The 20351-nt window shown below is 38.4% G+C and overlaps 1 protein-coding gene across 1 annotated transcript in view; it reads left to right on the plus strand.

The window, feature by feature from the left end:
• Positions 1 to 20351, plus strand: part of ROBO1 (roundabout guidance receptor 1) — a 703140-nt gene that overhangs the window by 431621 nt on the left and 251168 nt on the right. Inside the window, 1 exon segment of the mRNA XM_050332388.1 lies at positions 15133 to 15459. Within this exon segment, the coding sequence (XP_050188345.1) occupies positions 15133 to 15459 (327 nt within the window).

Raw genomic sequence — 20351 nt, forward strand, 5'->3', positions numbered from 1 at the left:
TGTAACGTTGTTGCTAATTCATCAGCATTTATAATTAAAAAAAATTAACAGTGGTATGATGCCTTGTTATTTTTGGAAAGCCTGTTTAATACACCAAATATCTTTGAGTGGGGAATAAAGCTACGTAACAAAGCAGTTGTGAAATCATAACGTTGGCTTGTAAACAATTTGAGTGCACTGATTGTTGTGGCATGGTTGGATTTTTTTTTTTGATTTAATACCCATGTTAAAGTTAGGATCCAGAAAGGACTTAGATAACTGAAGTGAAACACTGTCTGAAACTACTGTTCTGAAACCTCCATCATCTATTTCCCAATCACAGAGAAGCCTAAACACTGCCAGACAAATTCCCTCCTCCACTCTCCAACTTTCTGTGCCCTTTTCCATGCCTACCACTCTCCCTATGGTCTGTCTCAGACCTAACTGGTTGTGTTTCATAAACAAGTCATAATTGTTTTCTTTTAAAATCGGTGTTTGAACTACTTTATGTAAAATTGATCGATAGCCCTTGGAGCAGAAACTTCTCTATTTGCTGGACTTCTGTGACTGCTGATACAAATGGCCCTCTCACCACCTTTCTCCAGTTCTTCTCTGAAATATTCTTGTCTGGCTTTACAAGAAAGGGAATAAACATCCTGAACACACCTGAAGTCTGTGAACTGCTCGTTCCAGGTGGAAGGAAGTGACTAATTTACCATTACTAAAGTGTCAAGGCATGAAAAAACAAGAGGTTTGATTTTTGGCTTGGTTAGGCAGCTTCACACCAAGTAGGCTAATTCTGCATAATTTTCTGCTTAGAATGTTAAAAAAAATATTATTTAATATTGAGTCATTTTCATTTTGTCTTTCCTCTGCACTCTGTAGGGGTTATATGTACCTAATAGAAAATCTCAGGTTTTATTCATTTATAGATATAATGCATTTTTTAAAAATACTGTTAAATGCAAGCAGTTGGTGTTTATATATAACCAGGGATATCAACAGAGGACATGGCTTCTCATCACTTCACTCTTGAACTGAAAGAAGAACATTTGTTTGAGTGGAACACAATCTTTTCTGAGAGCTCTGAGCTCTCCCTGAAGCCCAATGGCAACAACATGGGATTTGGGCTGAAGTATTCTAGGGACTTCTTGACTTCTCTTGCCTTCTTCTAAGTGTTAGGCAGTAGTTTCTTTTTTTACATTTTTTTTCTTACTAGGTTATAATTCTCAAAGTTGATAAATTAACTCATTATTTAACTGGCTTGATGGTAATGTTTCATGGCGATGATGGTGTGCTGTGTTGGCAGATTGATGCAAATAAAGACTTCCAAGTCTTTCCCCTGTGTTTCCTTCCTAACAATCATGATACTGAGCTGTTTACCAGTGTACTTGGGAAAAATCAACTACAGTTGAATCTGTCCCATGTATCTTTACTTATAATTTAATTCTGTTTATAAAATCCTGTAGCTCTTTCTTGCAGTGTGGTGTTCCTAATGCAGATCTGCCAGGTTATAAATATTTGCAGCAACCACGAAATTATAGAATAATTCAAGAGTAGAAACCCTGTGTAACATGGAGAGGACCGACAATTTGCAGTACAATCTCTTATGAAAAGACTCATTCATTTTTAATAGACCATTTTTTTAGCACTGCTTAGCTTTTGTTCTTAATCAAAACACTGGGGGAGAATTTCCTGTTTATTTAAAGTAAGAATGTAAAAGAAGGGCAGATTAATTGTCGTTAAAAATTCATTTAAACTGATCTATGTGCTATAATGCCTACTAATTAGTCATATAATGGTATATTAGAAAAATGGAAAGATTGATATGAGGGCTTTACCTGTAGAGGAGGAACAACTGATGCCCGTTAATCAATTTAAACCTCTAACCATGCGTTTAATTCTCAGTCTTTGCATTGGGTACTGGTGAGCAGCTGTGAGCCTCAAGGCCTAGTGCTTCTGTCTAATTAGTCCCACTGAAGGCTTTCAGCCTATTCAGGAAGCCTTAATTTAGGGGTTTGTTTCAAATAGCTCTTTATTACATAAAGTGGAAAAGTCTGTGTACTGGTTGCCTTTTTTTTTTTAGCATTTAGAAGCTCTGCTGTGCTGATGATAGAAAACCAGTAGTTTAGCAAAAAAGGGTGCTTAAAACCATGGATAGTCCTTTGCAAGGATGAAAACAACAAACAAAACCTCTAGTTCTTCGTGCCCACCTCTCCAATCCTGTTTGGTGGTTACAGCCTGAGCTGTCACAGAGGTGGGTGTAGCTACTTGAGCAGTGTAAGTTGCAGTGAGATTTATGTTGCATGTTGGCAGGAAAGGTCCCAGCCAACTTCCACCTCTCAGGAGGGACTGAGTAGGTTCTGCATGGAGTAACCATGGGAGGAAGGAGAGAGGGAGGCAGGGCATGGAGGTGGTAAATAAAAGTAGACCCCTTTGCACTTTCCTCTCCAATTTATTCCAACTTAGTGAACAGGTTGTAGTAGCTTCCCTGCGTAACAGAAGTACTACCATAATCCTGAGCAGTAGAAGCTGATGATACATGTTCGTGAAATGAAACTTCTTTCTTTATATGAATATAAGTAGCTTTTTTTTCATCAGCAGCATTTCTACATCCTTGTAAAATACAGTTTAATTTGTTGCAAGGGAAACTCTTAAAATCATACCTTAGTGTCTTACAGGCTAGACAATAGTAGCTTTTCTTAGCTGATGGAGCATTCTTAGTAGAATTGTCTGAATCCAGCTGCCTGTATTTATGGGTAGCTGCTGTTCTTTTTCCACTTGCTTCTCTGTACCAGGGGTATCTTAATTTGTGAAACAAGCCATGGGCAGAGAAGTCGTCTCTTCTACTACAACTGCTGCTGAAGTGTTGGTGTTTTTTGTTTGTTTGTTTTGGTGGTTATTGTTGTTTTTAAAGATGGATAATATTTCTAGGTACACAGATTCCTCTAAGGTTTATTACTTCCTGGCTATAACCAATTTTTCTTTGATCGTGAAACCCCCCTCTCCTGTCACAGTGATGGCTGGTAGAAGTAATAATAAAAATAATGATTCTTTTCTCTTGTTTGCATACAGTTATTCTCCTTAATAATTTTGAAGGCTTGGCCATCATTTGCAGTTCTGTGTGTATACCACAGACACCTCTGCCTGCTTGCCCATGGTGATGTTGTATTATGCATTAAAACCTTCTCAAATTGTACAGTTCTGTTCTTCTGATTTTCACTTGCTGGGGTTTTCATATTTCTTGTGCAGGTCTACAGAGCTCTGTGTCTTTTCCCTTGCTTGATTTTGGTATTCACCTCTGCTTTTGACTCGAACTTCCTGGTTGTGTAACACTGTGTCTTTCTCTTCTGTCTCTCCTTCCTTCTTCTCTTTTTGACTTCTGAACATTGATCTCTGTTTCTCTCTAAGCACTGATCCTCTCACCCACATCCTTTATAACAGCAATTCAAAAGCTAGTTGTTAAGCTATCTGCTAAAGAATAATTAGAAATTAATTAAAATAATGAAAAATGGATAATAGGACTTTGTTCTTTGGATCGAGTAATTGAATATATAACTTTTTCTTGTACTATTAATAATTTTCTTCATTCCTTAAGTCTTATCAACAGACATAAGCTACTGCCATTCTTGAGCTTTTCTTTCTATTATAAGCTTCAGTAGGCAGTTGACAGCATTTTTGTTTATCTGTAAAGTTCTCACACTTAGCATGCTATGTAAGGTATAAACATTGTCTTCATTAGTGTTCTGGATATGTCAGAATTTGCTTTTAAGGTTTAAAATTGACTGAGGTGGGCTGCATTCCTCTAGGGATTTGTTACTAATCCTTTAAAAGACCGTTTCAAATATTTTGTTTTCTTTAAAGTATAAATGACTTCAGACAATTATCCTTAAAATCGTGGTTCAGTACTTTGTCTCGAAGCAGTCAATAACTTGCTGAAAAATGGTGCTATTTAAATATCTTCCTTGAGTGTGTCTATCATGTAGGACATCTCAAAAGCTTTGTTTTACATGTTTTAATACATTTCAGTCTGCTGGACACTTAGGCTATTAGCCTGAACTGATAGTTCAGCAGTCTTTTAGAGATGGTAGGTAAAAATGAAAGTGCTTTGTGCTTTTCTCAGTTCCATTTGCCCCCACGTTTCATTTGGCGGTGTCAAACTGGGTAGCTGGGGCAGTGCCTCTCATAGCAGCTCCTGTGGCCTTTCCTTTCACTGTTCCTAGGGATAACATTCAGCTTGTTGGCTGAAGCTGTGAGATCGTGGAGAGACTTCAGTGAGCTTCTTGTTTGGGCTTCTCCACTGTGTAAAAGGGTGATGTTTCCTACTACAGTCACTTCCAAGTAGCTCTGTGTGGGTCTTACTTTAGTTTTGGGATAAGTGAGGAATTTTGCAGTGTGCACTGGTAGAGGAGGAGCGTAGGAGAGCTGAGCAATTCCCTGCATGGCTTTGTTTCTTGGCATCTCCCAGAGAGCTTTTCTTCATAACAGGATTCAGAGCTCAAAGTGTGAGGACTCTGGTTGCATAAGTGATCAAGATGACTTAAGGTCATCTAGGAGTAAATACAAGCCTGGTAACTGGAACTTCTCTAGGCTCTATTTTTAGGCACTGTATAATATGAAAGTTTCACTGTGATGCATTCAGGTTCTGGCACCATTTTTGCTACAGCCAGAACTAAAACCCAATTGGGAAGGTACAGGAGTGGCAGAGATGTCTGTTGATGTTTCTGATAATTTTTCACAAGGTTTTCAGCAGCTGTGCTCTGGGAAATCAGACCACAGCATGATAATGGTTCTTAATCCATCAGAGAGGAAAACTCAGTGCATAGCAGTCTTCTGGGCACGTACTTTTGTACATTTAAGGATGTCCTGGGATGTGTGATGCCAGACACGTGTAGTTGGATTCCATATTAGCAGTGTAAAGTTGTGCTTTCTGCAAAGGAATAAGTAGAAACAGTTGTAAAACAAATAGACATGTGCAAGGTCTCCCATTTTCGGTTTGGAATCCAAGAAACCTTTGAAGAAAGAAAAAACAAATCCTCCTGAACTGGGCACTGGTGAGGCCACACCTCAAATCCTGTGTTCAGTTTTGAGCCCCTCGCTGTAAGTAAGACACTGAGGGGCTGGAGTGTGTCCAGAGAAGGGCAGTGGAGCTGATGAAGGGTCTGTAGGGTCAGTCCTATGAGGAGCAGCTGAGGGAGTTGGGAGTGTTTAACCTGGAGAAAAGGAGGTTCAGGTGTCACCTTATCACTCTCTACCACTGCCTGAAAGGAGGCTGTAGCAAGATTGGGGTTCTGCAGGGGACGAGTGACAGGACAAGAGGCCATGGCCTCAAGCTGTGCCAGGGGAGGTTCAGGCAGGACATCAGGAAGAATTTCTTCAATGAAGGGGTTATTGAGCTCTGGAATGGGCTGCCCAGGGAGGTGGTGGAGTCACCATCCCTGGAGGTGTTCAAGAAATGACTGGATGTGACACTCAGTGCTCTGGTCTAGTTGACAAGGTGGTGATCAGTCAAAGGTTGGACTTGATGATCTCAGAGGTCTTGTCCAACCTAAATTATTCTGTAACTTTCTGGCCTGTTGAGGGACAAGAAATTCAAACACAGTCGGAGGGAAAAGAGTACAGTGTTTCTCAGAGACAAGATTATTGTGATGGCATGGATAGGAAAGTTTGCTGTTTTGACATATTGTATTGCTGAAAAGTAGCAACAGGAAAATACCTTCAGTCATCATGCAGTGAATATCATGTTGATTGTTATGCAGAGTAACTCAGCAGGAGATATTTATTGCTTTCCCCTGAAAACATGTCATCTTTTATGATTTTCATGCTCATTTACTTAGCTTTATGTTTGGAAAAAAGCATGTTTTGGAAAAAAGGGTGGGGATAGACAGCTTTTAACGAAGGCATTGCTTGATTTAAAGTTTTTAAGCTGTTATGAAATCTCTTGATTGATACAGATCCGTACATTTTATGTAACTGTAAACAACTCACTGACATTTTTTTTGGTTAATTTGGATTTAAATTTCCATTCTTCATTATGCAAGTAAAACACAGCAGTGTTGTGTTACTGCAGTAACAACTTGTAATTGAAAATGCTTGGCCTTTTTGTAATTGTCCAAACTTAATGTTGTACAAAAAGTCAAATGGATTTAAATGGAGTGAAAGAAAGCTGTTTTACTCCAAATTTGTTTACAAATTTTGTTACAATAAAATACAATAAGGAAACTCAACTACTTAATAGTGACTATTTTTATTTTATTTTTTAAAATGTCTAAATTATGAGCAGTGAGTAATTAAAATCAAACTTATTCCTGAACTGACACACCTCACCTCTCCTTTAAATACCTCAACGTTCGGATTCAGGAGGGCAGTTTGATATTTCACTCACTCTTGCATCTGAAACAAATTTACAACCATCTTAAAGTAGGATTTTGGACAGGTGTTTTGAATTATCATATTTCTCTTTAAATATATTTGGGAAACAAGAAAAAAAATTACAGTATCATTTGTATGAGATGTACCAAAACCAGCACAGGCACAGCCTAGGAATGCTGTTGACTGTTATAATACTGGGCTTCTGTAGTGGCAGAGTTGAGGAGTCTTCCTGATAGAGCTGGGAAGAGAAAACCCCTGGCCCTATTGAGAGTTAGTGTTTCTCTGGCTTCCCAGTAGCCCTGTGGAAATGAGGATCCTCTTTCCCTTCTCTCAGCATCTCAGACATCTGAACATGCAGTTGATCAATATGGGATCTGATCTCACACTGAATGTGGAACTGGAAATTAGTTAGAAGTTGATATTCCTAAGCATGGTAGGAGGTGACTTTGAAAAGGCTGGAAGAATGTGGAAGCAACCCATCTGAAATCCTATAAAGAGCATGTTTTATTATTTATTTATTTATTTATTTACTTATTTATTGACTATATGGTTTAAAAGAAAACAACCCAAAACCCACATGTGTCTTTAGATCTGTTTTTATGATCATGATCACCCAAAGGGATACTTTATGTTTTATTTTTTTCGTGCATATAGAATGAGCCTTGGAATAAAGTAGCCTCGTGTGCTGTAATCACACCACAAATAGTTGGAATTTTTTACACTGATGACAGACAAACCTACAGATGAAGTAAAATTTTTCTGCATCAGTGTGTCTGACATCTGATTTATTAACACATAATACATATAAATAAAATATATAGCATATATATAGCATAAACCCCATTGTTTTTGGTGCAGTTTCACTGTTTTTGTCAGAGTTATGTTTTCCTGTCCCAAATGGCAAACCAGTGGTTCACAGCCAATGAAACACCCTTCCTGTCTGGCATAAGACATGACTGAGGACAAAGATGGAAGACAGACCCTGACTGTCTCTCCTTTGATTCCTAATCCTCCCTCTCTCTCTGCTCAATAGAAAACCAAGCCCTGGAAATGGCAATTCTTACGTGACTCACACCAGCCCCTGTCCCAGCACTCCCCATTTTTCTGTCTTCTCAAGCTGCTGACGAGAGATCAGAGCTGTCAGGCCTGCCTTTGTAGGGAATACAGTCTGCCAGGGAAGGAGGAGGACAGGGGCAGCAGTGATTGCTCTAAGCTGTCTCAGATCTTCCTACTGTGTCCCGACTCCACTGTTTAACCTGTGGTCATTTTCGGTATCTCTTCAGCTCTGGTGTCCACAGAGTTATCCAGTTATCATCAAATCCTATCACTTTAATATAGTTCAAGTATCTGTTTCTGTAGTGGTCTTGCAGTTCTTTTTTACTTGAACTCTGCTTAATATTTGCAGCTCTTCCATAATCCTTTTGCCTCCTCTTTTTCCTTGCATTCTTGGCAGCCATTCCAGGGGCTGAGCAGCTCTCACAGTGTCTTTGTGTTCCTGCAGTACCTTTCTGACCCCACTGCTTTACTCTTACTGCAGTTTGGTGTGGTTGTTGTCAGTTTGTCCCATCCAAACCTCCAAAGACAAACTGGCCTTCAGGTACATCTCAGCCATTCTCAGACTTGTTGTTGTGCAGCTCTTCTCAGTGTCATCCCAGTGTAGAAAATACCTCCCAGCATTACTGCAGCCGTTTCAAAGACAAAATGAGTAACAAAATAAGCTTTATTACCATTGTGTGTGTTTTTGACCTTGAGTATACTGAAGTTGCTCACTGGGTCAGAGTTGATTTTGCATTATTAATGAAAGTACTTTTGTAATTTCATTAATATTTTCCCTAAGGGAAAATAGTATTCCCAACTTATTCCCACACCATTCCCAATTTGGTGTGGGATGTTGTTGTTTTTATTGAGTGAGTTTTGGTTTCAAAAGTCAGTGTTGTACATACTGCTATCTGAGACTATTCCAGCATCTGCCAAAGTCAGATGAGATAAATGTCTGACCAGAAAGCAGAACTGAGGGAAAAGAAAAAATAAAACTGACCAGTTTCTTGCACTGGGAACATTTAAGTACTTACTGCCTGAGGTTTTATGTAAATGTCAGCCTCTTACAGAGTGCAATATAAATATTATTATTTTAAATTTATATTCTAGCTAATTTAATGAATAACCAGGTCAGGACTTATTTGTGCTAAGTGCTGGACAAACCAGTAGCATGCGTTCGTGGAGCAAAGGTTGGCTGTCAAGCTACATCTCTTTAAAATAAATGGTTCTTTCAAGAGCAATTTAGAAGAGTTGTATTTAATTTTGGATTAAGAAACTAAAGCATGACTCTTACTGTTGCCACTTCGAGCTTCTTTGTTAAAAGTGATTATTTCAGAGAGCTTGGATCTCTTAGCATCTCCTGGGAAATATGTCTTTAGGTATTAAAACAGAGACTCAGTGTTAATATCTGTGCAGTGCAGTATCTGACAATTTTTTTTTCCCATTCCTACCAGGGAGAGTTTTTAAATAACTATAAGGTAATATACATCTTTCCAGAAGACTTTTTACTTAGAAATTTATGGCTTTTTCTGTATGTCCAGACTTACTGCATAATAAGGAACAGAAACAAACCATTTACACCACATATATGAACTTTATTTTTAAATTATTTTTCTCCCATATTTTTTTTAGCTTATTGCCAATACTCCGCCTAACTCCTGTTCAGTTGACCAGGTCGTGAATGTTGTGTAAATTGAATGTCTGTAGCTTCCAGTGTTTGGGTAAATCTCTCAGTGTAAGAGCCAGGCAAAAGATCAGTCTGGATTTGAGGCATTTTTAGTACAGCTCCCATTTAATCTCTTATTTCAAAGAGACAGACAGACGTGGCTTATAACTCCAGGCGCTCTGTCATTATTCTGGTTTTTTTTTCCAGCCATAAGTGAACAGTAAATTATTGGTTTCTGACATCTCCTGATAGTATGGTAGCTGTGACAGAAATGTAATTCATGGTGTCTTAACCTTGAAGTGTTTTTTGTTGCTGTCTTTTTAAGTGGGAAAAATGTTTTGTGAGTGCCTACAAATTTATTTTAAAAGCCATGGCCCGCATTTTATTTAAGACTTCGTATTTAAAGTGGAACTTGCTTTACCCAATAATTTCCCTTAGTAGAAGAAATAATTAAAAAGAACATCTATTAATAGTTTCATCTCTCGTTGGGATCAGAACAGTAGCAATTAAAGGAGAGAAACAAAAGCATTCCTTCACATGATGATGTAAACTGAAATAAGAACAACTTTTTCGGGGACCATCACAGTGGTTTCATGGTGGGACTGATCAGCTGATGTTCAGGGCTTTTCAGTTACATCTTGCTCATCTGTTTTCCACTGTGTGCTCAGAAAAAGATGTGGGGCATTTCCTCTTCATGGGAACACGTAGGGAAATTACACGTTCTCCTGATCCAAAGTGAGAGCCGCCCTTGTGACATTTTATGGTATCTATTGAAGAGAATTGGACCTGTTTCCCAGATCAGTATTTGAAACCATTAAACATACCTTGAAATGCATTTCAGTAAGCCTGTAGTCCTGTGTGGGCATTAATCAAGTGATGTGACAGTGCTGGTATGTTCCAACTACGCATTTTTCCCCTCAGTGTACAAATACTCACTTGCGGGTGATGTTCGTGTTCCTAAAGGTGGCCTCCTCTTAAAGTAGTTAAGGAGATGTTCACAGTTGTGACTGGGCAAAGTAATGGCAGGATTTGGGTAAAAAGTGCAACTTTATGTTTTTCTAGAACATGTGTTGAGTGCTCAGCTGTTAGAGAGGAACAGCTGTTGTAAATAAAACTCTCTGTCAAACACCTCCTCCCCGAGTCCAAAGTGACACAGTGATCAACGCCGTTCTCCAATCAGTGCTCCAGAAACCTCAGTGAAATCCAGTTTTGACTCCTGTACTTCAAGTCAAAGTAATTAAACCGTGAAATTTCTGTTCTGACACGATTGACTATTCTGAGAAAATCTAAATAGGCACAGCATTACTGTCTTTATTAATAGCTTCATGTCTTTGGTTACGAAGGGAAGATGCAACATCTGCAATCGAAACGTCAAAATAGTTGCTTCTTAATATGCAGTATTCTCCTAGGCTACAAAGCTCAGGAAATCAGATGTTTATTGAACTTGCACAAGGGTAGTGCACCAAGATATATTCTTAAAAACATGGAGAAATTGAGAGAAGGAAAATCAATGGGACAAAATCTCTGTGGATCTTCCTTGGTCTGTTGTTTCTCTTTGCAAGGTATTTGTTGTCTGTGCAACCAGGCAAACCCAGTAGGTTAGCTTAGCTGAGGGTATTGAAGCAGCAAAGCCACTTTGAGAAAAATACTTTGATTGTTTTCCTTTATTTATTTTTCCCCTGTAGCATGATGTGATATTATTTTGTAGTGTCTGCTTGAAACAGTATTCAAAGTCTGCTTGCCTCTGAAGTGTGCATAGTTTGGGTCTTCCACGTTCAAAAAGGATAAACTCAAAGTAGAATTTAAAACAAGGAAAAGGTGAGCGAATCTTGTAGGGGGGAAAACCAAATGAAGGTGATTTGTTGACTTCGAACAGCAGAAAGAACACAAAATCCAAGAGGATGGTAAAAAAAAGGAAAAGGTTGCAATCTGCATGTCAAAGGGATAAAATTCCAAGAAGTGTGTGGAGAGATCTGAACTAGAGGGCAGTTGAAGCCAGAAAGAATGAGGTATTTATGATTTAGGGTACGTTTAACCTGAGGATTAGAGAAAGATTTCTAACCACTATTTCAAGAGAGTTATGGGACATCTTTCCAGTCAACATACTCAAATACGAAAATATTCCCCACCCCCCTTTGTGAAAAGTTTCTGAAAGCAGTTAACAGTGGAAACACGGGAATTGGGAAAGGTCTGATGTACTACTGAAGTAAAGTTGTTTGCAAGGATTACCTAACACTGGTTTTAAACCTGTGGTTTTGTTTGTTAACATTTTACTAATAACTTTGGTATCAATAAGGCAGTTACTCAGATCTTACATAGCCTTTCAGTACTGAGAGGGGGAAAAAAAAAAAGGAGGGATCTTGTGCTCTGACAGTCAGTGTTAAATGCTCTGCCTGTGAAATGGAAAAGGAACGGGGCCAAGAGTGTACTGGCTCTTTGGAATTTGGCTAAAGACGCAGTCTGTCATGGAGTATTTTATAAGCATTGTGATAAATTACAATTTAGATATATGGATCTTGAGAAATGAGGTTTTTCCATATCCATCTGAGCTCAGGTTTAGATCGACGGTAGATATGGTTTTGATTTTGAACTGCCTTAGGCTGCGTGGATCAGATTTGAGGCAGTTTGTTCCAATAGCACATGACTATTTTGTTTTCCCCCTAAAGGGGAAAGTGTTTATACACAAGGGGTACACGGTGCTTGAACCCTTAATATCAGTAGCTTTTGCATAAGCGCATTCCTTATTGTTTTTCAGTAAGTTGTGTTTGTATGTGCTACAAACAGGAAGTTTCAAGGAGGGAATAATGAAGGCAAATCTTGCCTCTACGAGTTTTTCATCTAATGTAAGTTTTCTTTGAACCTGCACATCTGTTTATGTCAGGGTCTGAATTCTTGTAAAAACTGTTGTGGCACAGTCCAAGAAACTGGAAACATAACTTCATCTAATTGTTCTTTTAAGTAGCAGCATGAAGTAATTAGTATGGCATACTTTAATTGGTGGCATCCTATTGACTTTTTATGAAAGACTTGAATTATAATAAAGGCAAGGAACACAAGTTGGTTAGTTCCTCTAACCCAGTGCTGTCATCTTTGGGAGAGAGAAAAAGCAGCTCTGTTGTATATTTAATGGCAGATCCAGCATGTAATAGGTGTTCTGCTTCTATTTTTTTTTTTTTTTAATCAAATATCATCTTGGGAAGGATTTTTGACAAGAAAATTACAGGATTGGTGCCCACTCTAAGATTTATGTTGATAATTGAAGCTGCTTCTTCTCAATAAAACGAAAATGCAGCTTAAATAACTAGCTAAAAGAAAAGAAAGCTCTAAAAAAAAAAAAAAAGGGTAGATATGTAGAAAGATTATAACTTGGTTGTCAAGGCCATTATACCCTTCAGGCAGTTGTCAGTAAATCTGTATTTAATGCTGACTATGTGCCAGTCAACTAATCGTACAACTTTTGTCCCTTTCGGCTTTAAGCAGTTTCATGTAATTTGCCAGAGAAATGTTAGTTTATAAAATGCTAGGATTAAAAAAAAATGAAAATATATACATAAAAAATAAATGTACCTTTCTATTATTTATCTCTTCCAGTGTTAGCCAGCAAAGATAAAATGTATATGAGCATTCCTGGACGATCCTGAAGGAATTTTTATGCCCCCCCCCCCCCCTTTAGAGTTTTGAGTCTCAGTTTCCAACAAAGTTTAGAGGTCAGTCTTTATACTTTCAGTCTGTACAGTGCTTGAAGTTAGCGTAAAACCACTCAAATGTCAGTGTGGAAAACGTTCATACAATACATCTGAAAATGGTATTTCATTTATTTGTGGCCTGGGCCAGGCTGACAGAAACAATAGGAGGTTTGTACTGTACTGTGTGCTGGTTGGCCAGCATTGCCTGTGAAAATGCAAACACCATACATACTAGCATATGTGAAAACTTCCTTTTTTTTAAAACAGTTCTTAACTGCCTTTAAACATCTTTACATTGAAATTGGCCTTTTATATTTCCAGAGTGACTTAGAGGGATTGATTTTTAGCTCTGTAATCCTTTCTTTCTATGCTTTTCCTTGTGAGGGTATGTAGGAAGTGAATAAAAATATAAACAAAATAAGCTTTTTAATCCCTGTCTAGGCATTTTTACCTTGGGAAGAGATCTGAAATTGGTCAGCCCGGTTGTGGGGGCAGAAATATTGAATGGGGGGCTTTTCACAAAAGCTGTGTGAAAGTTACGGATGAGTAGACACAAGTGCAGTTTGCAGTGGCTGTGATGTGTTCTCATGGCACATGGAAGTGTATCAGAGGCTTCTTTAGATGCTGCAAGAGAATGCTTCTGCTTTGCACCATTTTCTTTTCTTCTTTCACTGCATTTGGGCTGTGCTCTGCCTCTTGGAGGTCCAGCTCAAAATCTGGCTTTAGAGCAGTGGGCCGGGTGGGTTGTGCGGTGGTGTGTAGCCAGCAGAAGGGTTCAGGATCTTCCTGACTTCTGTTCCATCTATCCATATCTTGGCTTCCACATCTCAGGCATGTCGGAGGTAAAAGAAATGTAAAATGCAATTACTTGTTTGCTTTAGGTACCAAAAAAATATTGCAATACAGTCAGTACTACATATGTTTTCTAAAGATTAGGTTTATTGCTGTTTGAGTTACTTTTACATGAACATTATTGATCGTTACATATAAACTATCTTCTTTTACTGCATACAAAACACCAACATATTTGAATGTAGTCAAGCCATGCTACCAGAGTGGGTGCTTAATGCTAGCTGATTAGTGCAACATTTAATTTGCATTGATTACCTTGAGGTGAAGAAAATGGGAAATAAAATCAAATTTATATGTTTGAGAATATTTTTATATATATAGAAACGTGTGTGTGTATATATTACATGCACATATTTAGCATATATTGAAAACAGAAGTCCCTGGGACTCTCCCTGCTTTTATATCAATTTATGGTCTATTAACCTGCAAAGAATAGATCTTGCATTTCTTTTTGGTGCTTCACAGCTGTTCAAACCTCATGTTATTAATGTTAATAAAGAATCTTGGCATCCAAGATTTTAATAATCAGGATTTAGTGACCCAAGAGACCCAATTGTATCCATGGCAAAGTTGTGCTTCAAGAAAGAGAGAAATAAGGAAAACAGTAATTTGAATTTGAGTTTAACAGTTCAAAACTCTGAAATTTTGATACCCCTTTATTCCTAATTTGGAATTCTTGGGCGCCAAGTTGCTTGTCATTTTCTTCTGTGGTATATATCTATCCAGACAATTACAGGGTTTTTTTTCATGCCAGTTTTTATCAGCTTGCCTTTTGAATTAGTTTAAAATTGAATGCTTTTCTAGAAGAGTATCTTGTTTGCTTGTAACTTTTCTTTTATCCTGGATGCTCTTGTCTCACATTGGATCAGTTTTCTAGCTTGGAGACAATAACATTTTTATAATGTAAAATGTTTCTCTGATTTACCCTGAGGCATAAGCAGCACTCAGACACTCCGTGCATTTGTACCTCTTATGGTGCTGCCTAACAAGGGACTAAAAAGAGACAATAGTACAAGCACAATAAAGCAGCTCTGTGGGTGCTGGAAATGGCAGAGTTGCTCTGCAGACATTGCATGAATTAATGGACTTTCCAAAAGGTTGAATGAGGTTGACTGTGACTTTGGGTTATGGATCAGCACAGTAGTAGGGTTGCTGGTTGAGGTGGTCTGATGTCTGTCGAGTATCTGTAGGACTAGTTTTTCTGTAATTCTAGATATGCACGTGCAGGGGTGTGTGAATCTGTATAGATGAACAAATAAATAAACAAATTGATATGATTTAGGAATGTGGTAGTTTACTTCACTAATATAGATCCCCTGTTGAAAAATGCTTTTGAACATACTCACCTGGGAGAACCTCACACACGGTGAAGTGCATTAAGGTTTTCCTTTGTTCACTTCAGGATGTTAATAGCTGTCCCTAGTAAATGCTGCTCTTTAAGGTAATAGTTTAGTAGCTGTTTTGCAAAAGTACCCTGACTGTATTGGCAACAATTTCCTAAGAAAACTCTGCATTTTTATTTTTCTTTTTGTCTCGCAGGTTCCCGCCTTCGACAAGAGGATTTCCCCCCTCGGATTGTCGAACACCCGTCCGATCTCATCGTTTCCAAAGGAGAGCCGGCGACTTTAAACTGCAAAGCAGAGGGCAGGCCGACCCCCACCATCGAGTGGTACAAGGGAGGGGAGCGAGTGGAGACGGACAAGGATGACCCTCGCTCGCACCGCATGCTGCTGCCCAGCGGCTCCTTGTTTTTCCTGCGCATCGTGCACGGGCGCAAGAGCCGGCCGGATGAAGGGGTCTATGTGTGTGTGGCAAGGAATTACCTTGGGGAAGCTGTAAGCCATAATGCATCGCTGGAGGTGGCAAGTAAGTACCTTTTTTTTCCTTTTTTCCCCGCTCTTTGGGAACAGCCGCCCGCTTTGATGTTACGTGAAGATAAAAATTAAGTGTGAGCTGCCTCTGAGGCAGCGACTTAAAAGCAGTGAAGGAATTACACAGTTAATTATTATTTATACAGAGGTAGGAAAGTGGAAAAAGAGTCAGAAGATGTATCATGGCACTGGAGAAATTCAGGCTTTTTGTGCGTTCTCTGCTTCCATGCAGTTATGATTGCTTAATGTTTCTTACAGTTTGTGTACTTAATTTCAATTTATAGATTGTTTTTTCCCCTCCAGAGAACCATGCATACTGTAATGTGTAATAGGAGACAGGATTTTATCTAAAAGGGTACGTTTGGAATTTTTCTTCCACAAATAAACACTAGGAAGAAGAATGGCAGATTTAGAAACACAAAATGAATTTTTTTTTTTCTCTGAAAGAACTGGCCCGCAAATTCTCTCTGTAGTTTTAAGTATTTGGCCAGCGGAAGGTGCAGTCAAGTATCTTCACACCACTTTGTAATGCTTATCTCTTCCTGTATACCCTTTAAACTCTCTTTTTTTTTTAGAGGAAGCGAGTGTGCATTAAAGTGTTTTAGGCATTCATATGGAGGGCCAAGTGTAGGTCAAAAAATACCAGTTTTGGGGTACTAAAGTGTGACAGGAAGCCTCTCAATGCAAAGTTAGGTATCTGTTTTTAAGTTGCTTTGATAGGCCTCCTCCTTTGTAGCGTGGAGCAGTTCACCTGGTGTCATGTTGAAGAGCTAACACAGACCTGGGTGAGTCACTCTCTGGAAACACTGCTCTCTGCTGACTAAATGAGTCACTTTGCTATCTAGCTCTGATGAGTCTCCTATCTTTTAGATAAGTTAAACGCCACTGTCTGTGTATAACTTCAGAAGAAGGGCTAGATTTTCATAATTGTCACATAAGGCAAAGGAAATGAGCTATGAATTTGTGAGTTTCCTTGAGCCTTTTTCCTGGTGTTGCTCACATTCAAGACAAACCCCGAGGACTTTGATAATTATACCACAAGGATCTCAAGCTTCACCTGTAGTAGGGTAGATACATATGATTAAGATCTGTGACCATGTTGTTTCCTTGTTAACCACTTTTAGTGATAAAAATAATCAGTGTCTGGGTAGCTGGAAGTGTGCTTATCCAGTAAATGTATAACCTGTTTAAATCCCATGCTGATTGGTTACTTCCAAACATTATATCTGATATCTCGGAGGTGTAATTTCAAGTGGGCATTAATGTTTGTGAGATTTTGATTTTTATCTAATGCTGTTGTTTCGCTTATCACGCTTCTTGTTGATTCTTTAAATGAGTTTTAGTGCCCCGTGCTGATTTCATGGTCTTTTGGTTTGGGATGTACCTTGAAGTAAAGTTTGAAATGCATGTAGTGTTTCTGTGTCTTCCACAACTCTTCGTCAGAACCCAGAAACCTGAGGTGGACTTCAGTGGTTTGTACCACTCTTTTATTAAGAGTTTCTGCCAACACTCAAGACAAAAAAAAAAAAGGAATTCTTCTTAAAAGCATTTAAATATACACCAGTTAACAGTAATGTAGCACTAAATTGTTAAGCTGTCTCAAAATGGATCTCACGAGCCCTTGTATCGAGGGCAAGTGTCAGAAAATAACCACCAACAATGCTGTAAGGGCAAGAAAAAGAACCCCACAATCTATATTTGGAAATAGGATTTGTAGGTATAATGGTGTACAGTTTTAATTGTATACCAGGAGATCAGAGACAAAGAATTCTAACAGTAAAGGTTATTGTTTTGGTAGAAAAGGTAGTGATGTGACAGTGCAAAAGCACCAAACCACTTAAAATAGCACAGAAGAGGTGAGGAACAAGGAAAGAGTTGAAGGCTGGTGGAATAAATTTGCATCAAATTAAAAAGCTCTGCACTGTGGCTGTAATGCTCTCTTCATTATGAACTGTAGCTGCATTCACAGTGGATTGCTGCAAATCAGCAAGTTGTTTTGATTAACTTCTCAGCACACCTGTGCTGAGCAGCACGGCATTTACATTTGTATACATGTACTCCTCCACAACTGCTGTTTTAGAAATCCTTATGTTTTAGTCTAATCTTTGTGTGTTTACAGAGGAAAACTGCCTTTATTTGTTTTCTACTTTCTGTGAAGTACAGAAGATCACTTAGGGTACTCGTTATATGCTTTGATGCTGCAATTTTAACCACAACCCTTTTGTGAAACATAGGAAACAGCAGCATGTTTTGCACTGTACCTGTTAACTCTCTCTGGAGGAGGCAGCTCCTGACTGCATCAGTTTGTTTCATAGCATGATAGGGAATTTATCACTTCTCTTCCATCACCTCATTTAGTAACACCTTCAATTAGATGAAATCCCTTCACTGTTCAATGGATGTTATAGACTTGACTTCAGGGTCACGTTAATACTAAAAGTAAATTTTCAGGTCTGTTAGTCTTTCATGCAGTTAAATTTTACTTTTTTTAAGAGTTCAGTTCTCATCTTTGAGATAGTCCATGAAGAGAATTTGTTACTCATGTGATAAGGTGGACATCTTCCTTAAGTACCCTATGCATAGATTCCACAGTTGCAAAGGAGGAAAATGTAGTGGGATTTCACAAGTATGTTGTATTAGAAGCAGTTTTATCTTTTTTAATGCCTGTATATTTTAAAGGACTCTTAAAACAGCTTTAGATTTGATTGCCACAAGGTGGGAGAGACTAAAATATAAATCACAGAATTGCAGGTAGTTTTCCCTCTGCTTTGTCACTTTCTAGTCCTTGACATCTCTTTGGTGACTTGACTGACATTTGCATGTCATTTAGTCCAAAGGATGCTGCTTTTTCTCCCATTAATGTGTATTTCAGTAATGATAATGTTAGTCCTTAGTTAATACCTTTGAACACGACCTAAATGCAATTTATTATCAGCAAATTGAAGTAAGTAAGCCTCTTATTCCATCTTTGCCTTTTATATTCCTTCCAAAATGTTTGAAGATACCATGTGTCTGCTCACAGCATTGGGGATTTGTTACATCTTTTCCATAATGTTGTTTTATTTGATATAAAAATATTTGTCCAGCTGTATTTCCATAAGTTTCTGGGGTTATTTCTTTGAAACCATGCCCCATCCCCAAAAAAACCTAAAACCAAGATGATCCTTTGGCTGGTGAAGAGTGGTATCTTAAATCTACAAAACATATACTTGAACAACCACTGACTATATTCTGTTTGATTATGTTTCAGGGACTTTAACTTTCCCTAATCAAATAACTAGCCACTTGATATTTCAGGAATTAAAATGTTTCAGACACTTTAGAGACTGGTAAAACTATTCTCTGTTACACAGCCCCGTGCAAAGAAGCTTTGTAATTTAAAATTACATGACGTTTTCTCTGTAATTTAGATCTGTAGGATCTTCATGAAAGGGAAGGAGATAAATTTGCATAAGCAGGAACTCAGCAGAAAGGTGAATTGCAAGTCAGTGAAATGAGAGATGTAACTCTTGTTTAATTGGGGGGGGTATTTTGTTGTTGTTGTTACCTGATTTCATCTGTACTTGAAATCCCATTCCCACCAAATTTTTGAAATGGGGTCTCTCTGTACGTGTTCCAAGTTAGTTTGCAGAAGAATGAAGTTTGAGCAGTGCAGCCCAGAAGGGCTGTGTGGTGGGATAATCAGATAACAGGCTGTAGTCCTCCTCCAGACTGAGGCTGCCACAAGTCCATCTCCCTCCCTCTCCCTGACTTCCTGAACTCAGCCTTTTGATCACTGGAGACCCTCTTAAATCAGCTCCATGTTTTGTTTCTGAGGAATGTAGCTGGGTTTGGATTACTGCCTACCGGTGACACGTTCCCCAGTGCTGAGAGGTCCTGAACCACGTGAAAAGGGCATGTCCTTGTCAAAATGAAACTGGGTAATTCTCTCTATAAATGTCAGCTTTTACAGGTGGGAGAAGAAAGTGGAACCATGCTTTGTCCTCGGAGTAAGGGCTGAGGACTGTTTTGGCTATCACATAAACGTTTGGAAAACAAAGTCATTTTTCTGATTAGGGCAGTAGAAGCAGTTTTGAAGAAGTGTATTAGCAGACTGGAACATGGCTGCAGCTGCTTCATGATGTTTGAATCTCTCAGGCTTGTCTGGTGAATGGATGCACCCAGTTAAGAGCAAATTCAATTACTGGTGTGTGATAGTTTGATTCAAATGCCTTTTTTTTGCCTTTTTTTTTGCCTTTTTTTTGCCTTTTTTTTTTTTTTCCTTTTTTTTCCTCTTTTTTTTTCCTTTTTTTTCCTTCTTTTTCCTTTTTTTTTCTTTTTTTTTTCTTTTTTTTTTTTTTCCCTTTTGTTTCTTTCAGTTACTCCTTTTTGAGGAAAATTGTATCTCTGGATCTTGTGTGTGTCTGTTATGTAGCAGTTTGTAGGAGCCTCTTCATGTCAACAGCAGCGAACAATAGCTGCAGGGGTATATTCATCTTCCTTTCTCTACTTTAAAAGGACGTTAAGAAAAAGTCAAATACAAATGAAGTTGGTTGTGTTTGCTAGGCAGTGACTTTGCAAATCTTTATGTCAAATAATATTTTTCTCAGAGAAACTTATTTGTCTTTTGGTGCCAAAGCTCCAGGGTAACTTTTGATAGGAGTGCTGTTGCTAATACATCTTCAAACCTACCGTTTATCAGTGGTAGGTTTGCCTTGAACCCGACTCTTTCAATGCTTGTTGCAGCTGCAGAGCAAGTCTGGATTAATAGAAACTGCCTCTGAAGCACATTTTACCAAAAATGTAACATCATTTAGGAAAAATTTCTTTGCAATTAGGTCAAAGTTGCATGCAAGTGTGCTCTTTGTTATAACGTAGGTATCTCTACTTAAGGAAAACAAGAACAAC

Source organism: Myiozetetes cayanensis, unplaced genomic scaffold, assembly GCF_022539395.1.
Source record: "Myiozetetes cayanensis isolate MyiCay16 unplaced genomic scaffold, myiCay2020 scf5-8, whole genome shotgun sequence".
NCBI lineage: Eukaryota > Metazoa > Chordata > Aves > Passeriformes > Tyrannidae > Myiozetetes > Myiozetetes cayanensis.